Source organism: Nuphar pumila, chromosome 4 (assembly GCF_984573655.1).
Source record: "Nuphar pumila chromosome 4, dmNupPumi1.hap1.1, whole genome shotgun sequence".
NCBI classification, from domain to species: Eukaryota; Viridiplantae; Streptophyta; class Magnoliopsida; order Nymphaeales; family Nymphaeaceae; genus Nuphar; species Nuphar pumila.
Genome location: NC_143252.1, coordinates 48389319 through 48415837, shown reverse-complemented (window position 1 = coordinate 48415837; position 26519 = coordinate 48389319). Strand labels below are relative to the sequence as shown.

The 26519-nt window shown below is 33.6% G+C and overlaps 1 protein-coding gene and 1 non-coding gene across 2 annotated transcripts; both read left to right on the top strand.

Annotated features, from left to right (window-relative positions):
• Positions 1 to 11719: 11719 nt before the first annotated feature.
• On the top strand, positions 11720 to 17589 carry LOC149840183 (cytochrome P450 704C1-like). Its single transcript, XM_090005016.1, has 6 exons — positions 11720 to 11998; positions 12092 to 12307; positions 14420 to 14716; positions 15445 to 15822; positions 16282 to 16482; positions 17391 to 17589. The coding sequence occupies exons 1-6, from the start codon at positions 11720 to 11722 to the stop codon at positions 17577 to 17579; spliced, it is 1560 nt and encodes a 519-aa protein (XP_089861142.1). The 3' UTR covers positions 17580 to 17589.
• Positions 17590 to 22162: 4573 nt separating this feature from the next.
• Positions 22163 to 22243, top strand: LOC149840182 (small nucleolar RNA Z195/SNORD33/SNORD32 family). The gene has a single exon (XR_016431759.1). It is a non-coding gene; the product is annotated as a small nucleolar RNA Z195/SNORD33/SNORD32 family (small nucleolar RNA).
• The last annotated feature ends 4276 nt before the right edge of the window (positions 22244 to 26519 follow it).

Below are 26519 nucleotides of genomic sequence, written 5' to 3'. Positions count from 1 at the left end.
TCAAGCACCCATCAAGAAGACCGGGTCACGCTGGTTCAGCCTGCCATACCTACGATTGTGGTGCTGGTAGCGTAAAACTCCAAGGCTAGGACCCCCCTATCCTCAGGGCCTATGCTACGTCGTTGGCTTGCGCAGAGGGGCAACACAGGAGAATCGAACCTTGACTGCTCGTCTAGCAGCCAAGGCCCACCCCACTACGCCAACCCCCCATTTTCCATGCAACTGTTATTTTCATTTGCTTGATTGAAATTTCAGTTTTTCTTTAGCGTACTTGATAGTGTAGTTTCACATCCTTGGATTGAGGGTACATCAACAACAATTCAAAGAATTGAGCGAGCTCTCCCCTATGCCCATCTTGCACGAATTTTGCTTTGATACTTGGTGAGAAAAAAAAAAATCCATTGTGATGCTTTACACCGGACGTAATGCTGAACAGACCACGACACTTCATGCATACCGTGAAGCCTGTGTCGGACATGCCTAACATCGTGTCCCTGTATTCATTTATTTCCTTATGATCTTGATTGTATATTTCATGTTAATTTACATATTTTTCTTGTCATTTGTCATTGTTTATGTTAGATTTTATTTTTTAGCTTAGATTCATTATTCGGCCGGGGTCGCCGGAATAGTAGCCGGCTTGGGGATATGATGCCGACCCCTTTGTCTCTGGTCGAGGGTGTGTGGCTGGCTTTCACGGATTGGGTGTCGGTGACCCTACCTGTTGATTACCTGCTTTGGCGGGGAACTTTTATCATAATTTTTTTTAATGTGTTCAATAATCTGTACTTGAGATGATATTCATGCTTGGTGCTATTGAAGGCACCAATCTATTGATTACAAATCGCCTTGTTTTCATATTTTTTAGATTTTTTTTTTGTAGATCAAACCTTTAGAAAATGAGTTTTAAATCATATGATTGAGACATGTAAGCAAGTTTTTTAAGGGTTAAAAAAAAATCAACTGCTCACAATGCACTAAAAGTTTACATCTCAAAATATCATATTTTTAGATTGTAGTAACATCCAAAGTTTGATCCTCGGCAAACAAACCATGCTGATCACATCTCAAAATATCATAGTTTCATGCCTTCAATAGCACCAAATATTAACTATATATATATATATATATATATATATATATATATATATATATATATATATATATATATATAGTTAAAATTATGGAGGAAATAAATCTAATTTTTAAATATTCAATATGTTGATTGTTCTTTTAATTCTCGTGTGCAGGCTGGACCTCGTATCTGTTTAGGAAAAGGTTTTGCCTACTGGCAGATGAAGATAGTGGCCTTTCTTCTTCTTGCTTTCTTTGTGCTCAAATTAGTGTACAAAACCATGTTCACTCTTTAGATCGATCAGGGACTCCATGTTCTTGCTTCTCGCAAGATCATTTTGAGCTTCAGTTGTCACACTGGAATAAGTTCAATTGAGAACCATACATATATTTCTACAATTATGTATATACGTCAAAGAAAGTTGGGCTGTTCGAGTGAATGATTTGTCTTTCCTTCCCAATGTAAGTCAAATTACTAATTGCATGGTAATAGAGAAAAAAACCCTTTTCCTCTGAAGTGAGGCTAGTTTATGCTCCTCAATCTCATGCTACTCCTAGAATAGCAAATGCTGATGACACAGATAGGAAAATGGAAGTACAAGTCCATAATTAGGTGTCAAAATAGATGTTTCTTTCAATCTCTTTGTTTCTACTGTAAGGGCATACAAGTTGGTACTGAAATTTTCACACGGCGGAAGCTGTTCAGAGAAAAGTTCAAGTTCATAGAGAAATGGGGGTGGGATGAGATCTCGAAAGAATTTCTCGGTGCCGATACCGATACTGATAACATTGATCTCTCAGTGCTTGCAAAGTGGAGGCTCCAAGACCATGCCCACACAACTCAAGTTCAAATCTATAGCCAAGTCCTGAACTACCCAGCAGACAGTTTTGCCAAACCCATTGAATACCATAAAAATGAACCCAGTCAGTCCATGTGGGACCCAAGTATTTAAATTTGATTACAATTAGGCATAATGGGGGCTGCTATAAGGGTCCTGAACTCTGAGAATTCAACTAGAGAACAAGGAGTTCATGAACTTGATAAACCTCCATGTGTTGGGGAAAAAAGCTTAATTACAGTTTCAGCATATAGAGTAATATCAGTTATTAGGCTGAATATGACTAGCAGTCTAGCATATATACAGAATCAGTTCAGGATCCAAAGCAATATATTCCATTCATGCAACCCAAAATATATTGCCAGCATTACCGATAAACTCGTCATATAGACTACCACCCATTCATCTAGTTGATATAATAGCCTGCTAGAGCTAATTAAGGAAAACACCGAAAGAAAAAGGTGTTCACTGCAAAGTTTCTGTACATTGGCAACACTGGAAATAGTTTGCTTACATTTAATCTAATGTACTTTTTTTTTAAAGGCAATTAATTTAATGTACTTTATACAACTAAACTTCAAAGAAGCTGGTGAAGTGCGCGAACATGGAGACCTTGATCGATGTGAAGTGTGAACATGGGCTTGTAAGTAACCCCTTTACCTGAACCCATGGGTCAGCTAAAATTGGGACAGGTGAGGTTAATAGGTTTGAGAAGTCAGGTTAGGTCGTGTATACCCGACCCAGTTACACCCACTACATGTAATAATTCCTTTAATGGGGTGCCTCCTATGCAATGCCAACAACGAAGCATGTTTACTAGGCAAAACATTCTTGTGCCAATAATGAGGTATGTTATACTGGCACAACATACATTGTGTCAGCATAACATTATTACTAGCGCAACATACATTGCATCAGTATAACATCGTTATTAGTGCAAAAAATAAATTGCGCTAGTGAAATAAACATCTTTATTGGCACAAAAAAATTTGTGCTAGTAAGGGGTTATGCTTTAAAAAAATAAAAAGGATGGTTCGAGAGACTCAAACTCTCTCTCTCATCCTCTCTCTCTATCTTGCCCTCTCTCTGTCAACCTCGTGTTGTGTTCACTGATAAGGTAATTTTTTAATATATTAATTTTAAGTTTTGTATATTTTAATTGTTTAATTTTTAATTTATTTAGTAAAATACATGCTGAATGTATTTATTTTTCATGTATGATTTGATTTAGATTTTAGGGATTTTTATTTCTTAATTTATTTAGTGAATGCATGTTATATATATATATATATTTCATATATGATATAAATTTTAAGGGTTTTATATTTTAATTCTTAATTATGTAATTTATTTATTGAATGCATGTTAAATATATTTTTTTCTTATACATAATTTATACTTTAGGGGTTTTACATTTTATTTGCTTATTTTGTGATTTATTTATTGAATGCATGATAATATATTTTTTCCTCATATATGATATAAATTTTATGGGTTTTATATTTTAATTCATAATTATGTAATTTATTTATTTATTGCATCTTACATATATTTTTATCATATATGATTTAAATTTTAAGAGTTTTATATTTTAATTACCTATTTTCTAATTTATTTATTGAATGCATGCTAAATAATTTTTTTCTCATATATAATTTAGATTTTAGGGGTTTTATATTTTAATTCATAATTTATAATGTATTGATTGAATGCATGCTAAATGTATTTTTTGCTTATATATGATTTAAATTGTATGAGTTTTATATTTTGATTATCTATTTTGTGATTTATTGAATGAATGCATGCTAAATACATTTTTTTCTCATATATGATTTAGATTTTGGAGGTTTTATATTTTTATTTGTAATTTTATAATTTATTTATTGAATGTATGCTAAATATCTTTTTCCTCATATATGATTTAAATTTTAAGGGTTTTATATTTTATTCATACTTTTATAATGTATTGACTAAATGCATGCAAAATAGATTTTTTTCTTATATATGATTTAAATTTTAAGGGTTTTATATTTTAATTTATTATTTTATGATTTATTTATTGAATACATGCTAATTATGTTTTTTTCATATATAATTTAGATTTTAAAGATTTTATATTTTTATAATTTCTAACTTTATAATTTATTTAATCAATGCATGCGAAACTTGTTTTTCATTATACATGAGTTAGATTATATTGAAAATAAGATGAGAGAGAATCATTTATGGTGGTTTGGACATATTCGACGAAGGCCTAATGATGCTCCAGTTAGAGGATGGTGAAATAAAAAATATATTAGTTAAAAGAGGTCGGGGTAGGCCGAAGAAGACTTGGATGGAGATGATAGGAAAGGATATGAATGCTTTGAACCTCACCGAGGACATGACATTGGATAGAAATGATTGGAGGAGAAGGATTCATGTGGAAACCCAGAATGATTTTCTTTTTTGGTTCATATTGCCGACCCCAATTGTTTTGGGATGAAGGCATAGTTGTTGTTGTTGTTGTATGAGTTAGATTATAGGGTTTTTTTATTTTAAATAATTATCTAAATTTTGTCTCATATGTTGAACTTGAAAATGTACCAGTTGATTGCAAATATCCATGATGGTCATAGAATTTGTGATTGTCGACCTTTTCTAAGTCTCCTTTGTTTTAATTTGACCTTAGCTACATATTTTTTGCTTATACATGCAAGTATGCTATTGTTTGTGATGTTAAGAATTATTCTAGTGGAATGCCAAGGAAGGTGATTCAATTTGTTCTTTACTTTGCATTTAGTGCATGATTTTACGATTTCACTATTGTTGGTTTATGTTATTTGGGTATGCCAAAACACTCGAAACTAAGGCTATAAACAAAATAGACACAGAAACACACACACTCAAAACTAGGACTATAAACTCCATACACATAGTCAATCTTAGCACTAATTAAAAAGATGAGGGTCAATAGTAATGATTTTTTTGCAGCTATTGCTCCATTTGTCGTAGTTATTGCCTATAATGATGAGAACTCTTGCTGATAAATCATCGTAAAGAAATAACATTTATTGATTAATAACAACGATATTTATATGCCATCGTTAAAGGTGACCCAACACCAGCGAGATTACTTATTGAAACTGAGAATAATAATAGCGCAAGGTTGTTTTAGATGCAAGATCTTTAACTTACCGTTATAGGTTACTTATAGGTTATAACATTTTTGTTTGACTATGTGTTAGATGTGAATAAGATATCCTAAAATTATATCAACAATTCTCACCATCTACAATAATGTGGACTACATCATCACCCACCGCTGACTTAAAGAGTACCTCATAAAGTGGGCAACCCCTATGCTCCAAACCTTGCAAGATGGTCCAATCCTAATAGTAAGAGTGATGTATCTTTTGTTTGTCATAGATAAATGTTGGAATAAGATAAAACTAATAACTCCGTGCGTGTCTCACACACACACAAAGAGAGAGAGAGAGAGAGAGAGAGAGAGAGAGAGAGAGAGAGAGAGAGAGAGAGAGAGAGCAAATGGTTTATTTTATCTACCTGTTTTTTATAGTAGACTAGATATTCTAGTGATTTGTTACTTGATATCTAGGGGTGGCAATCGTGTCGGGTCGGCGGGTTGGCTGGTCAAAACACCTCAACACGAACCCAACCCGTTTATTAAACGGGTCGGATGTGGCAAACACGAACATGACCCATTTATTAAACGGGTAACTCGACTTGACATGGTTAACCCATTTAATAAACGGGTCGGGTCGACCCCACATGATTATATCGCTCTGTTAAAAGATGTTGCAAACAGGAAATAAGGAGGGAGGGTTATTTTAAGTAAGAAGAAATTAAAAAGAGTTACACTTTTAGCTTGATTTGATGTTAAAAAAAATTAACGCTTTTTTCAGATGAGAACATTTAATGCTATTGCTCTCAAATCTTGTCACCTATGCGATTAACTTTCTACCTCTTTCTTTCTCTCACATTTAATGTTATTGCTCTCAAGTCTTGTCACATCTGCAGGACGAGTTTTAAATATTTTAAAGTGTCGTGTATATTTAAAATGGGTCGACATGATTACCAGTTTGGATTACAAACGGGTTGTGACTTTAATCATCCCAAAGAACCATTTTAAATATAAATGGGTTGGCGGGTTGGCATACCCTTAATATGAACCCGACCCGTTTAATAAACGGGTTAGGCGGGTCGACCCGTTTACGACACAAACCCGTTTAAGCCAAACTCGAATCCGGCTAAGAAGCCGGTTGGCGGGTCGGGTCAGATTTTGCCACCCTTATTGATATCCAAGGACAAGTTAAAAGGTGGAGGGAGATAAATGGTTTATTCTTATCTTCTGTGTATAATGTTCTAGTGGTTTGTTACTTGCTATTAAAGAACAAGTGTCATTTGTACGTTAAAAGTTTTTTTTACCTAATCTTCCTCTAAAATATATGGGCAGAATCAGTAACTCTTGTGCTTTCTCCTATTCTCCTAATCCTATCATAAATGTCATAAAAGCAGAAGCCAGGGTATCATACCTAAAAACTTAGATGCTTTATAATGTTTTTTTATTGACATTATGTTAGTTAAAACTGTAATTAAAAATTTATATGGCCAGTTTTTTCTTTAAAAGGAAAGTTATTTGTAACTCTCTCTCTCTCTCTAAAATGTAATATATAGGTTTTGTTTAGTGGGAGCAGACTTTTGGATCATTGAAATCTAACCTGTATACAGTTTTTTCCGGTGATCCAAAATGGCTATGAATGTATCAGTTTTTCCGACTCATAAAATCATGTTTTAAAAAAAAAACATGATTCAAGAGTCAATTCTCACTAAATTGAGCATGCTATGATAAATGTCATAAAAGCATAAGCCAGGGTATCATACCTAAAAACTTAGATGCTTTATAACGTTTTTTTTATTGACATTATGTTAGTTAAAAAAGTAATTAAAAATTTATATGGCCAATTTTTTCTTTAAAAGGAAAGTTATTTGTAACTCTCTCTCTCTAAAATGTAATATATAGGTTTTGTTTAGTGGGAGCCGACTTTTGGATCATTGAAATCTAACATGTATACAGGTTTTTTCGGTGATCCAAAACCAATGGCTATGAATGTATCAGTTTTTTCGACTCATAAAATCATGTTAAAAAAAAAAAACATAATTCAAGAGTCAATTCTCACTAAATTGAGCATGCTAAAACACATCTAATGATTCAGATCTATCATAAAACACTTCAAAACTATGGGATAGAACCAGAAATGGGACCTAATATGTTCAGTTCTTTTCTCTCTCTATATGTATATATATGGAAACCCTTATCTTTGAATGGGTTTTTCTTCAAACTCAAACTCGTTCGGATGCACGGTGGAACGCAAACAGAATTAGCATATGTTTTTGAGCTGCCACTAATTCTCTGTTTTGCTGTCAAGAGATTTAGCGGTGGTCAAGACCACCATTAAAAGTAATGAGCACACACAAAAACATGATAAAAAGTTTTCGTTCGATCGCGCGTGAAATGGTGACGCTTCTTTCAACGTATCTTCAAATACTTTGTGTTTGAGGATACATGTTACTCATATATATATATATATATATATATATATATATATATATATATATATATATATATATATATATATATATATATATATATATAAGAAGTCTGTGGGTTGGCGAGTTGAGATTTTGTTGGGTCGGGTTTAAGCCCATTTGGGTTGAGCCTTCATTTAAACACTACAAGAAAAACATGGATTAGCGACAGACGTTATCCGTCACTAATCCGTCGCTAAACTGTTTAGCGAAGGATTTGTGACAGATTAGCGATGGATAGCGTCCGTCGCATAATCCTAGTCGCTAATTATCGACAAAACTTATCTGTCGCTACTTCTGTCGCTAACTTGCGATGGATTAGCGACGGACATGATCCGCGCGAGTTCGTCGCTAAATAAACACTGATCTGGGTTTACGATGGATTATATTCCGTTGCTATTTTTAGCGACGAAATATAATCCATCGCAAACCATCAAAAATTCATCACTGAATATTAGCAACGGATAATATCCATCGCAAAATTAAAAAAATAAATAAAAAAAGTGCCCCGAGGCGTGCGCCTCATACGCCTTGAAGCGCATGCCTCGAGGCGAGGCGCATGCCTTGAGTCGAGGCGCGCCTCAAGTCGAGGCATACACGCCTTAAATTTTTTAATCAAATGAGGGTCAAAGTCTTCATTTGACAAAAAATTAGGGTTTTTTTACGCAGTTTTAACTAAGTTGCTAGTAAAAAATCCGGTATGATCCATAAGAATCCAGGTCTCAAACATAAGCCCAAGAAAAATTTGGTCTCGGGGCCGCTTCTCCCCAAGCCCCCTGCGCCAGGGGGAACCCCCGAACCCCTTCCTGTAAGAAAAAAAACTCTAAATCAGGCTCCACAACTCATCACGGGTCCCTAATGGACACAACTTTGACCGAGTCTTATTATTGTTATATATATATATATTTTTAAAAATTCTGTTGGTTAACTAACTACTATTTGATTGTTGTAAATTTCAATGAAATTTTCTGAATTTTGTTTACAGATCACATACCCACAGAAAGATGAGTTAATGGCACACAGACCAAACAAATGTAGTGAATGTTTGATTTTTATAATCTACATCAACCACATCCACCATAGAGACAACACTTTGATATACAAGACAAAGACTTCTTAAAGTACCATTTTGAGAAACCAACATTTATGCTTTTAATGGAAATTAATAAATTCATAAAATATTTTGGGTCATTTTTTGAAAGGATTTCATATATTCAAGAAGTAGAAGCTAAGGATTTTTTTTTTCACCAGAAATATAGTTCTTATTGTTCTCATCACAATTGCTGCAGCTTTGGCATCAAGTCTAGAGGCTGGTTCATCCAAGAATATTATGGAGGGATTAGCAACAAGCTCCACTGCAATTGTCATCCATGAATGTTACTGACTTTGATAAATGTTCTCAAGATATATCTTGCACTAGCATGATCTTTGCCTCCCTGATTTAATAAAGGAAAAGATTTAGTTCTCAAATTTAAAAAACAAGAACAAGAGAGAGCAAAATGAAACAAAAAAGGATTACCCACTTGATTTCTGGTACCAAACTGTCCAAGTGGAAGCAAAAGGTTCATATTGTTGCTTCCCACATAATCATGAGCCATACCAATGATGGTACTAGCAAGACTTGGAAGCTCAAAATGAAAGTGGTAAGAGAAGCAACAAAATGAAATAAATGAGAAAAATTTTAAATGCAAATGAAAGCAATCAAGCATTAAAATAACATTAATGACAAGAGAAAAGGGAGACTATGTCCCCAAGATGGAAAACTCTGAGCCAAAGAGATGATGTAAAATCTAAACCTAAACAGTTTAACCATAGAGATTTTCAAGACATAAAATGGCAAAGAAATTCATAGATTTCAGAAAAAAATAAGGATTAACAGAGAGACGTGGGGTCATAAAGGCATATATATATTAATGTGAACATTTAGGCCAAAAAATAGCCAAAAGTACCCATGCACAAAGACTATCTTAGAGATGTGAAACAATTACAGGAAAATAAAGACAAAAATGATAATGATGCTTAGCATTCTGTAACAACGATTGATCTGTAGAGTATTGAATAATAGTTCATAATGCTTTAGAATAATTTTCAGAATTAGAACTGGGCAAAAACGATGAAAAGCTCACCTGTAGCAAGAAGGTGCTAAAACATCAACTAGTTCACTTGCCGGAAGACAAAAATAAGGAACCTGTTTTGGAGAGAGAACAGAGTTAAGATGAACTAATCTAGTAGAATACTGAAGAAAAAACATAAGGATGACTAATTGTTGGAAACAAGTATATGCAAACTTTTATACCTCCTCAATATGGCCATCCAAATGCTTTAAGTGGACCTGTTCACTAGAAATTCATTAAAGATGATCATGAAGGATTCTCGCAGGAACAAACTTATCTATTGTTCATAATATCTCTATATAATATAACAAATGTGGATGTTTATGTAAGTCATCTTAACAAGCAGAGGGTCAATAAATTAAAAAAAAAAAGATTAGAATTGTTCTTGATTTGGCAGCTAATTACAAATCACATTCTCTTTACTTGGAACATTTCAGATGGATATCTTTATGGTTTTGCATCTGCAAATGTTAAATGCTTTTCTGCCTATAGAAAATAGGAATTCTCTTGTAATTGCAAACTTGGTAATCAATAGAATCTAAGGAAAAAGATGGGGAAATGGCAGTGAAAGGTCAAAACTTCATTTTTGTGAAGCACTCATAAGTAAAAGGCCCAAACGAAGCACTCAAGAATGACAATTCAATGCTTAAGTAACTAGACTTATATGAATCATATATCAGAAAGAAAAGAATGCCAAGTGAGCAATTCAAAAGCTAACTCTCTCTAAAATAAGAAGCCAACAGTACCTTGTAATCTTGCATGAATTCATACTGTAGAACAGTCTCAAGATCACTGCTCGCGGATTTTAGAAATTTCTCCAGCCCATCCCGGGCTCCATTGTTTGGTAATAATTTAACATCAAAAGGTTACCTGAAGCTATTTTCTGGTAGTTCCACATTTTTCATGCTAATTCCATGCAAGCCACGCTCACAATGCACTTGCATTTCCTTGACCTGTCTCAACCAGCTCTCCTGGATCAAAAGCCACAAAGTTCTATGTTAGGCTTTTCTTTTTCAGTGTAGTACACACATTGCTCATGAAGACCGAAGCTATCTGTTTAGGAGATGGCCGTCAGAGGTCACAAGGGTGGAGCTGTTAAATGCATAGCATCAGAATGTGTTTGGAAACATAGAAAAAAGGGTATTTGAAGGTGTTGGCATCAAAAGTACCACCTCCAACTCCTCAAACCAGCTACCACCACAAAGAGGTGGCAATTTGGAGGCACACACCCCACAGCCACTCCCACAGTGCTTCTGACTACCACCAAGGTAAGTCATGCAAGCGTGATGGCCAATGAACCTCTTTTACCAAACACCTTTCAGGCGGAAATGGCAAAGGAGTGACTCAATCTTCCCAAATTGATGAATAGGAAGTGTCAATTTCATGGATTCCACTTACCTATGGAATCCACAACTGCATTATCAGCATCCAACCAAAGCGAGCCTCTTTCTTTTTAAGAAAATGAGAAAGAAATTAAGAGAAAAAGCATATTATTTTGTATGCTAGAACAGAATAGAAAATAAAAAGGGAGAGATTATAGATATACAGAAAATTCTAGCCACATAAAGATAAATTTACAAAAATAGATTTACTTCATCTCTGACTCACAAGGTAGTTTCCTTCTTGTTGTAGGCCTTCTCCATCTGATCAAAAAGAGATCTCCACTTCACTAGATGATTTTCAGGTAATCCATTTTGTGTAATACTAGCGCTGGAGGATCGTTTAATGCATGTCATTCCCTTGGTTTTTGCTTAGATCGAACCTGAACCAACTTAGCTCGAGATAAGAATTACTTTTAGTCCTCATTCAAGGATGGGTTTGATGAGACCATACCGAAATCCAAACTGAACTCGACTTGGTTACACCCCTATATGCAACCGTGATGCCTGCCACTTTGTGAGAGAAATCAACCAACTTTTAACAGTAAGAAGCACAAAAATTACCAAGTCAACATTAAAAGATAAACAAAATGCGTAACAGACAAGTGCCACTTGTCCATATCTGGTATCTATCAAAACGTAAAATGGGGATCGGCTAAGGATTTATATTCTCTCATCCTTGCACCTTTTTTCTTCATGTCCTCATTCCTCTCAGGGGGTAGCCATGGATTTGTCAGTTTTCCTTGCACTCTTACTTTTGGTTGCTGGAGTCGTATTTTCTATGTTTCATGGCTTAATTTTTTCTAGCAAAAAGCTTTACCCAGTTGCAGGTACAAAGCTGAATCAATTCATCCATTTTCAGCGTATTCATGACTACCAAACAGAGCTCACCCGAAAATACACCACCTTTAGAATGATCTGTCCGGGAAGAAACGAGATCTATACTGGAGACCCTGCCGTCGTGGAGCACATCCTTAAGACCAACTTCAACAACTATGGCAAGGTATTGTTTGAACTTAGGCCACCCTTTTCTCTATAAATGAATAGGCTGCTTTTGCACCAACATGATGATAATGAGAGAGGCTTGTTGTTGCAGGGTGAGTATGAGCACACGATATTCAAAGAGCTCCTTGGTGATGGAATTTTTGGTATCGATGGTGATAAGTGGCGACACCAGAGAAAGCTCGCAAGCTACGAGTTTTCAACCAAGGTTCTCAGGGATTTCAGCAGCCGAATATTTCGGCGCAATGCTGCAATCTTTGCTCAAAAGATCTCGTCGAATATTGTGGCAAAAAGAAGCTTCGATATGCAAGTGAGTGTTTGTGAAATGAGTTCATTTGTGAGTGCATGCAATGCCCATCACGCAAAGATGCCGACTGCATGTTGGGGATTCTTTACTTTTCACATTGGACTTTCCTTCCATGAATCTCTCTCTTAACATTGATTACAGTACTATTAAATTTAATTTTAAAAGGCAACTTATCGAAAATGTAGTGCTACTTATAAAACATGCTTTTAACATCTTTGTTTAAAAGGTAAAACTAAACTTAATAATGTTAATAAAGTAAGATTTAAATGGTAAAAATAAACTTAATAATGTTAATAAAGTAAGATTTACAACGTAAAACTAAACTTAATAATGTTAATAAGGGCAAGGTGTAGTACTATATTTTTAGTTTTAGCTCTTTTTTCTAGGTGAAGATGATTTTTTTTAGTTAAATATAGTTTTAGCAAATTATAATAGTAAATATGTGAATGGACGATGATTATGTTGATTAATCAAGATTTTTTATTATTTCTGATTAATCACGAATTGCTGAGGAACTCATATGCTGAATTTGGCAGATTAATCACTATTTACTAATGAATGCAATTTCCGAGGGCTGCTACTATGATTCTTATTTACAAATTGACATGGTTACTATGGTGCTAAGTTCAATTATTATTCTTTTTTTTAGGAGTGCATTTAAGAAAAAGAAAGTCATTTTCACAAATGAGAGTCAGGTTCGCATGTATCCTTGTTTAGAAAGGCATTTGTAGAGGGTACACTCCTTGAGTCTGTGTGACCGGACCAGCACTAGCATCAAAATCTCATACATTGTTTGGGACCATTTAGGATGGTACCTATTGATAGGGTCCACATGTTTACAATTGTTTACAATAATGCAAAAACAAAGGCAAACCATATGTTAACAATTGTTTTTAGTATTTATGTTTTATAGTTAATGAAATGGTTTATATAGTAGTTGCATATTTTTTTATGCTTTTAGTTTACACCTTAGAAAATATTGAGGCTTATGCTTCATTTATATTTTTGAAAATTACCTCATTATACTTTCACACCTTTAAAAGCCTTGCATGTATCCGTTCCTTTTTATTATATATAACTGATCCGTTCTAGACTCAAACCTTCTTTAAATGAATTCAATTTCATATCCAAATCATTAAAGATAAAATATAACTTTAAATGTATTAAATGTAAAATTAAATGCAATTAAACAAACAGATATTATATTCAATATCAAGTTCAAATCATAAATTTATTTGATATATAGATTTGATTGGATCAATTTGGAAATTTTCATATTCAACTCATTAACTTTTATTTGAAGCTGAAGTCACCTGAACTGAGGTTTGACTTACAAATCCCATGAAGCATTTTAAAGATAAGAATATGGTTGAAAAAGAAAAATTTACTGCAGTAAATAGTGTTAGTATTATGTTACCATTTGTTGAAGATAATTTTAGTGTCTATCTAAATCCAAACAACTTTGTAGACTTATCTTAAGTAGGATATATAATATACATGTTTGGTCTACGCTATCTTTATTTGGATTCAAGTATTTTTTTTATGAAGCATCTGGTTGGAGCCAGGTTTAGATCCGACACAGGAATTCTTAATTTGGACCTGCTCATTTTTTATGGAAGTCCAATCTATCGACAACCTTAATAGTTAGGGATGTCAACAGTTCAGATTTGGGTAGGATGTGATATTTAGTTAATTTGATTAATTGGATATTGGCTAATCAGATACAAAGTTGCATTCAGATTAAGAAAGAAAAAGGCTAATACTAAATCCAAATATTTATATGTAATGAGATTCAATTGTTTGCCTAAATTGGATATCAGTTTCATTTGGTTAGATATTTCTATACTGAATCCAAATCTGATTATTAATTGAATTTTAGCTTCTTTAACAAATGCAACTAATCAGAGATGGATTCGGGTCACATGCTAGATAATATTCGACCCATTGACATCTCTAATGATCATTTTTATTTTTTGATGATGAGGAACCCTCTCTAAAGCGAGGGAAAACCCTAGGTGGGGCCCCACGATCACCCTGCCTTACTTGACATCTCTAATGATAGTTATTCATCTATTTGTATATGACTTGATTACCATTTTGCTCTCATATATGAAGGATCTCTTGATGAAAGCCACACTAGATTCAATTTTCAAAGTTGGGTTTGGAGTTGAATTAAACACTTTTGTTGGATCGTCTGACGAGGAAAGCAAAAGATTCGCAAAAGCTTTTGATGATTCGAGTGAACAAATTCTTCGGCGATTAATGGATAGCCTCTGGTGGGTGAAGAGGTTTCTGAATGTGGGTGCTGAAGCAAAGCTTAAGAAGAATATTAAGGTCATTGATGAATTCGTCTATAAGTTGATTAATAGCAAAAGAGACCAAATAGCCAGCCAACGCCTTTCTAATTCATATGTAAGCTTTTCATTTATGTTTTTCTCATTTCTTTTATTCTTTGTTAGTAATGTTAGTTTTTTTAGCATTAACCTATAGCTCAAAAATAGAGACACATTGCTTTATATATATATATATATATATATATATATATATATATATTACAAACAAGGCACAAGTCAAAATTTTAATCAAGTTCTTGAAATTAACCTGTCTATACACTAGACACATTTGCGTACCTACATATATGTAGGTGCATGCATACTAGTGCCATTAACAAGGACATGCAACATTACTATCTAAATCTTGTGATTCTTTGTGTAATGAAATTGATATTAATCACAAAAAAATAAGTTAATGAGTGTCCATGAAGTTTTGAAGAGTAGATATATTATATAAAAGGGGTGTTTGATACGTGGGACAAATCCCACCTAGAGACAAAGCCGTTCTAATGAGCAGATTGTCTTGTGTTTGATATTTGCCTACCATAGGGAGAAAATAATTCTCTCGGAGTTGTTTTGTTCCTAAATTTTGGAATGCAAAAATCAGACCCTTGGGTTCGATAATTGAATTCCTGACACAAGCCACCAAGTGTGTCCTGTTTGCTTGTGTCCATAGAATCAAATGTGCCCTAAAGGATATGTTTGTAATGGTTACCAAATAGCAAGTGTTTGTGCATATGCATACAGATTTTTTTTTGTGCTATTTTATTTTTTACTTGTTTCGGTTTGTTCCTTTTACAAATTTAGTTGAAGGAAAAGAAAGAAGACATACTATCAAGGTTTCTGCTAGAGAGTGAGAAGGACCCTGAGAATATGACTGATGAGTATCTGAGAGATATAATACTTAATTTCATGATAGCCGGAAAGGACACAACTGCAGGAACGATGTCTTGGTTCTTTTACATGATGTGCAAGCACCCTCAAATACAACTTAAGGTCACCAAAGATATACAGAATGCCATTGCCGCCACTAAAGATATACAAGATATTGCTACCAACAATGATCACCAAGAACAATCCATGGAAGATTTCGCTGAAAACTTGAGTGAGGCAGCGATGGACAAGATGCATTATCTGCATGCAGCTCTTGCAGAGACACTCCGACTCTATCCTGCTGTTCCTATGGTAATTGGCTTAATTCATTCATTAAGGGTGCTTTTGAATGCTATGGATGCCATATATATATATATATATATATATATATATATATATATATATATATATATATATATATATATATATATATATATATATATATATATATATATATCGACAAACATTAGTTTACAAATCCTTGAATTTGAAATCAACTGCTTTCTCTAGAGTCTGTACGGAACCTATTTGATATAGTCTCCCTCTCTTATGTTGAGCCAACCCGTCTTACTATAAAAAGGGAGCGGGTCGCTAAAAAGTAACCTCAGGGTCTCAAATTCAAAAACTTTTCATTCTCTATTTCTCATGAAACACTATATTTGAGATTGAGTTAAAATTTTCAGATTTATCCGAAGTAATCAAACATACCCTAGAACTCAGTCATATCATATCATATGAAGAAAGGTTGTTATGAGAAATTTTCTTGCGCAGGATCCAAAGGTTGCATTTGGGGATGACATTCTGCCGGATGGATTCCATGTGAAAAAGGGGGACGTGGTATTCTATCTTGCTTATGCGATGGGGAGGCTCAAGACCTTATGGGGCAATGACGCTGAAGAGTTTAGACCAGAAAGGTGGTTACAAAATGGAGTGTTCCAGCCAGAGTCTCCCTTCAAGTTCACAGCATTTCAGGTAAACAAAAATCTTAGTATGGGCAATGGAGATAATGTGGCTTGTTTACTGTTTTCACAAGTACCTCAATATATTGCTCTCTACATCAAAGGAGACCAGTTCATATTATATATAACCGATCATTGGTCCTATTCAATGCCCACCGCACATCTCATTTGAATTTGAGAGTGGAGCCCACATAGATTGAATATAACCACTAAATCTGTTATATATAATAAAACATTTTATTTACTTTAAAGGAAAATTAGAAATAAAAGCAAGAAATACAACTGGGAGTCATGTAAAGCATGACTAAGATCTTGGTAGCCATTCATGGAATCTTTTCTAAAGAATAATTAAGCAACCAAAGTGCAAAAGTTTAGTGGTAAGAGTTTCCACGTTTGTGGCTGTAGAGAGCTGGGTTTGTATCCCAGCAGCCACACTTGTTTTTTTTCCTTTTTGGGGGCTCAATTTGAATTTATAATAACACTAAAAAAGTTAATAAACGTTTTACATATTTTTAGTCGCATAGCCCTGTTCCAACAGAACCTTGCATTGATGCCAACTACTCTATGCACTATACAATTGATATATCTGGCTTTTTTTTGTTCTTCTTGGCAGCAATAAATAAATGAATAATATAACCAAAATAAATCCAGATAATGGAAACATTGAAAATATGTAAAAATTAAGTTAAAAACTTTTGTCCCATTATTTTGATATTTTTAATGGTAATTTCATGGTACTTTTAAAGCATCATGATATGTTAAATGCTTTAAATGGTCACTTAAAAAAATTAACCTGCATTTTTTTTATCATCAAAATATACCAGATATTTGTCACTATACTGTGAACTATTCCATTATAAAAGGTTAAAAAAAAAAACTTGAAAATTCACTATCTTACTTGAACTTTCAATGGGCGTGCAGGCTGGACCTCGGATCTGTTTAGGAAAGGAATTTGCATATCGGCAAATGAAGATATTTGGTGCTGTTCTTCTCCACTTCTTCATCTTCAATTTGGCTGATGAGAAGAAGGAAGTGAAGTACAGATCCATGCTGACTCTGCAAATGGAAAGTGGAGTTCATCTAGTGGCGTCTCCTAGGAGTGCTGCTTAAATAAGGTCGCCATCATCATCATCATCATCATCATTGGAGCCATCTCCTAGTCTTAGGAAGGACAAGCCTTTATCTTGTTTGCAAACTTATTTAATATTAATTATTTTTTTGAAACATTTTGCTTTCTTTTCTACATGCCTAAAAATAATGTTGAGCTTTATATCCTACATTTTAATTACTCTCATATTACAATCATTTTTCAATCATAAAGGGGTCACATACATTAGATTAACATAAAAAAGCATGGGATCTTACTTTCTCATGAAGGAAATTGTATTAGAATGCATGATCATGCTACAGACAAATATCAAAATATGTGTAGCACGTATAAACTTGATGTAGTTTTTCTCAAACTTTACCTTCCTTTATTTCAGAAGCACCCTACTGTGAGAGCATTTATGTTTATATTGTATATAAACCGAACTACCAGTTATATTCCATCGTCACCAGACAGAAGTGTGTTGTGCATGACCCCCCATCCTGTATCCCAAATGAGATGCATGGTGGAGATTGAACATAATAAGCAATATGATAGTTGATCTTCCTTAGTTTAGGATAACTTATAATTACTTGTTTAATCTTGACTTCTCTTTTTTTTATTGGCAAGCTGGGGTTAGGCAGATTCCCAACCAGGTTACAATGAGATTACAAAAAAAGGATTAAGTCTGGGAACCATTTAGGAGGTTTATCTTTCCAAATGAGATCCTCCTGGAAGATATCCAACCTAACAAGGCAATAACACCGAGATACAAAAAATCAAGAAATGATATCTGACTTTAGTGATAGGTTAAGGATTATCCTTAACATGTCCTCTCAAGCGCAACTCTCCATTGTAGATGTTGGTAAAGAGATTAGCAAGCTGGTCCTTGGTAGAGATAAACCTAACATCAAGATAGGGATGTAAATGGTATCAGATCCAATTAATTGGATATTGGCCTAAACAGATTTAGATTTAGATTCAGATTCAAATGGAGGAAAGCTCATACCAATTCGTTTTTTTTTTAAATGCAAATCGGATTCAGATATCCATCAAATTTGGATACTCATTGATTATAATCGGACAAGGTTCTGAATTACCAAAACCCAACTAAATGGAGTTGGATTTGGACAGATATCAGATAAAATCCAATCTATTAACATCCTTAAAAAAAAAATCGTTTTGGTTTGAAAGATGATTCCTTGCTTCTTTGATTGGCTAGTTTACTGTTCACAGCAGCCCCTTTGAGAATGGGCATAAGTTTTGTTATATTTTAAATCTTAAATATCCTACCAAATCTTATGAAAGAGGGACTCTTTCTCACATGAGGTTCACAAACGTACGTCCTTCAAGGGTTTTACCAACCTGACAGGTAGTGGCGTCCCTTCTAGGTGTATTCTCTGGTGAGCGGAGGGACCTTAAGGGTTTTACCAACTTGAGGTCAGCCAATCTGCTGTGGATGATGGAGGCATTCTTCCCTTGGATTATCCAATTCTTGCCTTTTTTAATTTTTCTCACTTTGTAATTAAAATTTTATTTTTTTCGTATTTTCTATACTTTTTTTTGAAAGGCCAGGTTTTTTTATACCACTTATAAAAGGGCAATCGGGGGGCATTAGGGAACCAAAAATTAGTTATGTTGTAACAATTTAAAATTTAAAATGTGTTGGGTCTACAATTATTTGCTAAATTATTTAGTTTTTTTTATAAGATATGACCCTCGTCAGCCAACACCTTCCAAAATGAATGGTAAAATTCTTTAGTTTTTTATTTTCAATTACTAAATTATTTGGGGTTTAATTGTAGTATACTGAGAGAGAAAGAGACCTATGGGACGGTATGGAAAGAGACAAAATTTAGAAAATAGCTATTGATGACGACATAGGTGGGCCCTACTTTTTGTGCAATGAATGGTGGAGATGAATTCCACGAATGGTGAAGATGTCAAAACACAAAGAAAACGTGTTGGAGCAGAAAACTCTTCCCAGATTAGTTGATTAGGTGAGCCTCATATTTATTTTGAAAATATTACAAAAAATGAGGTATGTTGGCCTCCATTTTAAATGGCTAAAATATTGTTGCATTTTTGAAATATGATGGTTTTATCTTTGTTTTGAGGAAAATGTTGCACATGTTTTTAAATGGTTGTTTCTTAATGAAAAATGGGGTTTTCATTTTTCATATATCTATATATATTTGCTTTGTGTTCCATTTTACATTTTTTAATTTTAAATTTATTTATTTTAATAATATGTACTGATAAAAATGCAAAAATAAAAAATAGAAGTAGATGTTATTTTCCCGTTTGAAGCTTTTACCCCCATAAACATCACATCTTTTTTCAAGAAGTGTTTTCACAAAAGAAACAAGATGTGGGATCAGTCGAGAGTGCACTTCTAACGGTATTCTATCGTAGCACTTTTAGATACCATTGACCTCAGGATAAATGACATCCAAAACATGTACGAATGAGATGGCCATCACTTGGATTTATGATTTATTTTCTTGCATTTTAGGGTTTTATGATTTATTTATAAAAAATATAAATATAAATTTATATTTATATTTATATTTATATTTATATTTATATTTATAATTTTTTTGGTTTGTATATAAATATATTGGATTTTGGTTTTTTGATTTTTAGTTTTATGAATACGAATTCTTGCATTTTGGTTTTTGGTATAAAAATATGAATATGATTTATTTTCTTGCATTTTTGATTTTGGATTTTTATATAAAATGAATATGAATATGAATATGAATATGAATATGAATATGAATATGAATATGAATATGAATATGAATATGCATTTTAGGGTTTTTGGTTAGTATATAAAAAAATATGAATTCTTATTTTTTTCTCAAATTACCTATTTCTCAAAATATATGATTTTAAATTAAGTTTTTTTTATAGTTAATTTGATTAGGGTTTTCTTTGATTTGATTAGAATTTCTATTTTTATTTTCTATGATTAGGGCTTTGAATCATATTATTTTTAATTAAGACATTTTATATTTTTTGGTATTTGGATCCAATTCGAGATCCATATTCAAGACTAAAATCCATGATTTTAGATATACCTTCGTAATTACATCCATATTCAGGCCAAAAATCCATAATAAACTTGTTAAAACATGTAAAATGGTGGTCGGATCGGGTCATACAATCCAAAATAAAGTAATTTGACCCATTATCCATGTTTGTCCATGTTGCCCGCGCACAACGTTGGACTAATCTAGTGACCGGTTCAAACAAACATTGGACTTAGTATAATTGTTACAAAACGAATAGAACTAGTGATATGTTCGTTTTGTTCTTCTGTTCTATAATTTCATGGATAAGCCATCAAACATGCCCTAAAGGTGCAACTTATGAGTTCACTTTCCCTTTTTCTTCCATGCCTCTCAAAGGAAGAGAACACAAATTTGATCACCTTTTGATTTGAAAGATAAGGGAGCAAATTATACAAAATTTATAAAAGATGCCAAGTGTGTTTAAGATTATCATTTATGCATTGCCACCCACAACCTCTTCAAATTATAGCACACAATTTGTTGGGGTTTGACTCAAACTATCTCAGGTTACCTACATATTATCCAACATTTACCTAAGTCACAAGGCCTTTACTCATTCTTACAAATTTAGTCATGCATTGAAGAGTGTGAGAATTTCTCTTGACGGGTGCTACCCTTACTGGTAAATCCCATTAGAGGCATATCAATTTGAACTTTGAATTTGGATTTTGGATCATGAACTTTGGATTTGTATTTCGGTTTTGGTTTGACCCAATCCAGTTTGGTTTGGTTTGGTCTTTTGCCATTCTTTTTAGAACTTTGATGTCTTTATCCCTAGTGTAAGACCAGTCTTGCATGACTCTGCTTGGTTTGGTCTTTGACCATTCTTTTTAGAACTTGGACGTTTTTTATCTCAAATCTAAGACTGACCCTTCACTGACCCATTTATAGACTTTGACCAAAACTTATTACACAATGAATCCATTTTAGACCTTGTTCGGACCTTCTCAATGTCTTTGCATGAGTAGGGATGGCAGTAGAACGGGAAAATGGACCCCCACCCCGCCTCGCCCCATTTGGACCGGGGATAAAGGGAATGAAATGAGGATGGAGGTGGGGATGAAGGTTAAAAGTCATCCCCATGCGAGGATGGAGGCAGGGATGGACTTACACTTTCCCCCGCCCCGCCTCACCCCACCCCACCCCTCCCCACCGCTCCCCATTAATAATATTACTAAAATACCCTAAGTTAAGTAATAAAATTATACAACAACCACATTTATATATACTACTAACTTATTAACCCTAACTCTAAATCTTATTAGACAAAATACTATATCATCCTTACCGTCGCCGCCTAGAGGAGAGAGAGAAGGCAATTTTTTGTTTTCTTCTTTTATACCATCTTTGGGGAGCGGCAGCCAAAAGCCGTTTTTGTTCTGTAGAAGTAGAAAATCTAGCCCTAAGTTCTATACATTTGAAAGGATTATGGTATCTCACTCTTTTTTTGTTTCACCATTTTCTGTTTCTTTGTGCAAGTTTCTTTATTTAGTATGTTAAATCTTTTTTTAATTTGGGGTACTGAATTGGGGAGATGTGATGATGGTTAGACCCAATCAAATACGTAACAGAGTGATGAATCTATAACATGCACTACCATCTGATCTCTCTCTCTCTCTCTTTGCGTTAATTTGTTTTTCTTGCTTCTGTGGGATTTTGAAGGGTCTATCTGGGTGCGCCCATTTTCTTTAAAATTGCATTAGATCGAGATTTTTATTTGTTGGTACGATAAATGTGTGCAACCAATTATGACCTAAATTTTTCTTGTTTGATTTTTTATGTTGGTGTAATCAATGATGATATCGAATTTTGTTACTGACCGTGACAATGATTATTCATTAACCATTCACCATCTTTTGGCTGAGGTTGCACATAAAAAATCTTTTCTCTTGGATCTGATTTTTATCTGTTCTAGGTTCAGATTATGATGGAACTACTACTGTTTTTCTTTTCCTGTTAACTGCTTCAACCAGGTCTGCATAGTTTGTTAGATCATCTTTTTGTTGACATAAATATACAATTTTTCAAGTAATGAAATTCTAGTATTTTGTGGGCCGTTTTTCACTGAAAATCTTAAAAAGCTTTCATACAGTCATGATCACATTATTTAAAATTTGTTTTCTACTCTCAATTAGCAAATATTGTAGCATTTGATTAAAAATAAACTCATTTTTTTTGGAAAAATTATATGAGAAAGTTGTGCAAAGTACCAATGGGCTAGTATTAGGCTCATTGTTTTTTTGATAAGAACAATATAGAGGAATGTGAAAGCATCTTGAAGACCTTAAAGAATCAACATAAAGATATTCATCAGAGCTGAAAATAAGTTATGATGAACTTGATCAAACAGAGAAGCAAATATTTTTGGGCATTGCATGTTTTTTTATTAGAAATGGTAAGGAAAATGCAATCTTCATGTGGAAGGATTGTAATTTCTTTCTGAGTATCAGAATTAAAGTCTTATTGCACACTCTTATTAGAATTGCTGACAATGAGGATCAATTTGAAATGCATGATCAGATTCGAGAGATGGGTAGACAAATTGTACTACATGAGAAATGCCCCGAGCTGCGTAGTAGGTTGTGGGATGATAACGAAATTTTGTAAGTGTTGCAAAATCTCATGGTAAGAGATAATAAATTTCTTTTCAGTGGTCCTTTTTGCTAGTTTAGGTTATGGTGTTAGTCTTTTATCAAAGGTTCATTCTTTTGGTGACTTTCAGAGATTAAACTGGCCTCAAATAGATTATTAGATTAAACATAGTAGAGATTTCAACAACAGTGATCCACTCGTGTAAACCAAGGTACTTCAAAGGAAAAGAACCCATCTTCATGGTTGAAGAATTGGAAATGCATGTCATGTTTCTTTTTGCACAGTGCATGTCATGTTTCATTTTGCTGAACACATCCACATGATTTATGTTTTTCATTTTCATTTATTGTTAACGTTCAATTTTTTATAGCTTATTGCTCATGTATTTCAATTTGTGAATGGCTATAAAAATAATAGCATTTCAAACTGATCCTCATTGTCAGAAATTCTAATAAGAGTGACAATGAGGATCAGTTTGAAATGCTATTATTTTTATAGCCATTCACAAAAAATTGACATACATATAGCAATTTTATTAAAATCTGCTTCAAAATAAAAATAATAGAAGTACGGTAATAAGACAATAGAATTCAGAGGTCTAGGTTTCTATGCCAAATTTGGCTCAAATCTAAGTTCATTTGCTTTAAATTCAGAGGCAAAAATCAGGCGAAAATCAAGTTAAATTCAATATTTTATGATATTTTCGCCATTTTAGGGTTTTATTCATGTAAATAATCATATCATGTCATATTAGGGTTAATTTCAATCTCATTTGCATTTCAATTTTCCATTTTTGCAAAATTTATTTCAAAAAACCCTGGTTTTAAGGCCATAGTCTTGTTATCAGGGGCATTTTGGTCATTTTGACCTAAATTTCAAAATTTCAATTTCTAATTCCATAAATTTTCATGCATATCATCATATTTCATCATATTATGTTTGATTTATTTCATTTGATTTTTAAAATTCTAAAATTTACAAAAATTCTTTCAGAAAACCCTGATTTCAAGGTCATCAGGGGCATTTTGGTCATTTTGACTCTAATTTCAAATTTCCAAGTTTATTTTCAAAATTTATTCATTATTTCTCATGTTTATATCAAAGGGGGTATGATTATGGGTTTATATCTGAATAATATCTGATAATTTCCCATATTTTCGGATAAATTCAGAAAAACCTACATTTTTGTGCTAACATTGTTTTCTAGTTTTGCAGGAACATTCAAGAGGAAGACTTAGCCATTTTATTTATTTATTTTATTCAATTTAATGTAAAAAGCAATGTAATATTTGGAATAAGAGTTACTTTTTCAGCTTAGAAGATGATTGTATTGCATATAGTTTGATTTATGCAAAATTCTAATATCTGATGTATGATTCATGTGCATTTATTTCAAAATCACTATGGTCGACACGAATGGCACGTGCACAAGCTCTTATGGAGTTTATAAACTGGGTGGGATTCGTATTTATGGCCATAGTCAGAATACGAAGAAAACCAAGATTTATGATCTTCATATTAGCCACATTCAGCCTACACTCTTAGGCTAACTTCAAAAATGCACTGCATTTCTCAAAATTTTAAAAAGAATTTCCCAATTCCTCAATGAAATTTCCTTTCAAATTCATTCATTCATTCAATTTGCATCATTTTCAAAATCATTTCCCAATTCCATTTCAGAAAAATCAGTTTTCTCAAAAATTTCCAAGTCTTTCTCAGGATTTGATTTTCTCAGAATTCTAAGTCTTCAAATGACATTTCAATGCATTTCCCAAGTTCAAATCAAGATTTTCCAATGTTTTAACATTCTCAAAGTTTCAAATCCCAAGTTTTCATAAATCGATTTTCTCAGAGTTCCCATTTTCCTGAGAATCCATTTTTCATTTCAAAAGTCATTTTCCAATGAACTTCCTGATTTTCTCAGAATTCTCAAATCTATTTCCTTAGAAAAGCAATCTAAATCTCAAAATCGATTTTCCCAAGATTCAAGTTTTCCCAAGAATTCATTTTCCAATGCAAATTTCTGATTTCCAATGAAATTCAATGATTTTCCTAGGAATTCCAATTTCAAGCACTGTTTCAATTATTTTCCAAGTACATTTCAATTTTCCAAGCAAACATCATTCTTTCAAAACTTACATTTTTCAAAATTCCATAGCACATGCCTGATTCTCTGTGCATTCTAGGAAAATAGAGCATAATTTAGATAATTTAACTTAGTCAAAGCGCACAATTGATCCTTGGTTCGATTACCCCTGGTAAAGGCGTCAGGAACGATTGAACCTTGTACCGACAGGCGGATCTCATTCCACGGAATTTTCCCGTAAATTTTCAAAACGGAGGCCAGTAATTTTCAAAATCAAATTTCAAAACTTTGGTCAAGTTTGACTCGCGAAATTCGTTTCTCTCTCGCAAGAGAGGGGAAATTTTTTACAATGATAACAGGTTTGGCGACCGTGATGGGACCTGTCTTCGTCTGATCAATTGTGTGCTTGACTTAGTTCAATTTTCTGAATCATGTTCTATGAACTGTCAACTTTTAATTTCTGATATCGTGTGAACCTAGGAGCCTAGACTTGAACCCAGCTGACATGAACTACATGTAGACTAGGCATGGTTTGGTAGGACCATATTGAGGAGAATTATTCATACTCACTTAGACTTAGGTCCGAAATACAACACTCCTCAATCTAGGAATTGTATGAAAATAATGTTTGCTTCTTCAAAATTTTCAAAAATTCTATCTCTTTAGGACTTAGAGCCATCTGTTTGCCTGCATGTGCTCATATTTCAAAAACCACCCCACCTATGTCTACCCGACCTTCACGTTGCTGGGCTCTCTTCCAGAACCATAGTTCGGGACAGAGCCTCACAACTGGGCCACTTATTTGGACTAACGCCCCCTGCCACGTACCAAGGGCCATAGTCCAACGTATATCGGTAGGCGCTCAAGGATGTTGGGAAAACACAAGCCTAGAACCGGAGATGAATTTTATGCCAAGTACATCGAGCCTCGGCTCGAGTATATCAGCATAACATGATTGGACACAGTTGATCTGAGCCTAGAGTTAGGATTAGGGTTCTAAAGCTCTTTCAAAATTGATGCATTTAGAGTCAGCTTCTTAGGGATTGTTGTATGTGCATAATTGTTTGTGATTGAATGTATGGTATTCATTTTTCATCTTATTTTATCATATTTTCCCATTTTTTTCAAAATACTGGACAATTTTCCAAAATACCTCATTTTTCATCTTTTCTGAAATCTCTCATTTTTCTCAAAAACCCTGGACGATT

Excerpts from the sequence above, each read along its gene's own strand:
- LOC149840183 (XM_090005016.1), top strand. The coding sequence starts at position 11,720 with ATGGATTTGTCAGTTTTCCTTGCACTCTTACTTTTGGTTGCTGGAGTC. Across the intron at positions 12,308-14,419 it reads AAAGAAGCTTCGATATGCAA|GATCTCTTGATGAAAGCCAC; the intron begins GTGAGTGTTTGT and ends TCATATATGAAG. Across the intron at positions 14,717-15,444 it reads AACGCCTTTCTAATTCATAT|TTGAAGGAAAAGAAAGAAGA; the intron begins GTAAGCTTTTCA and ends TTACAAATTTAG.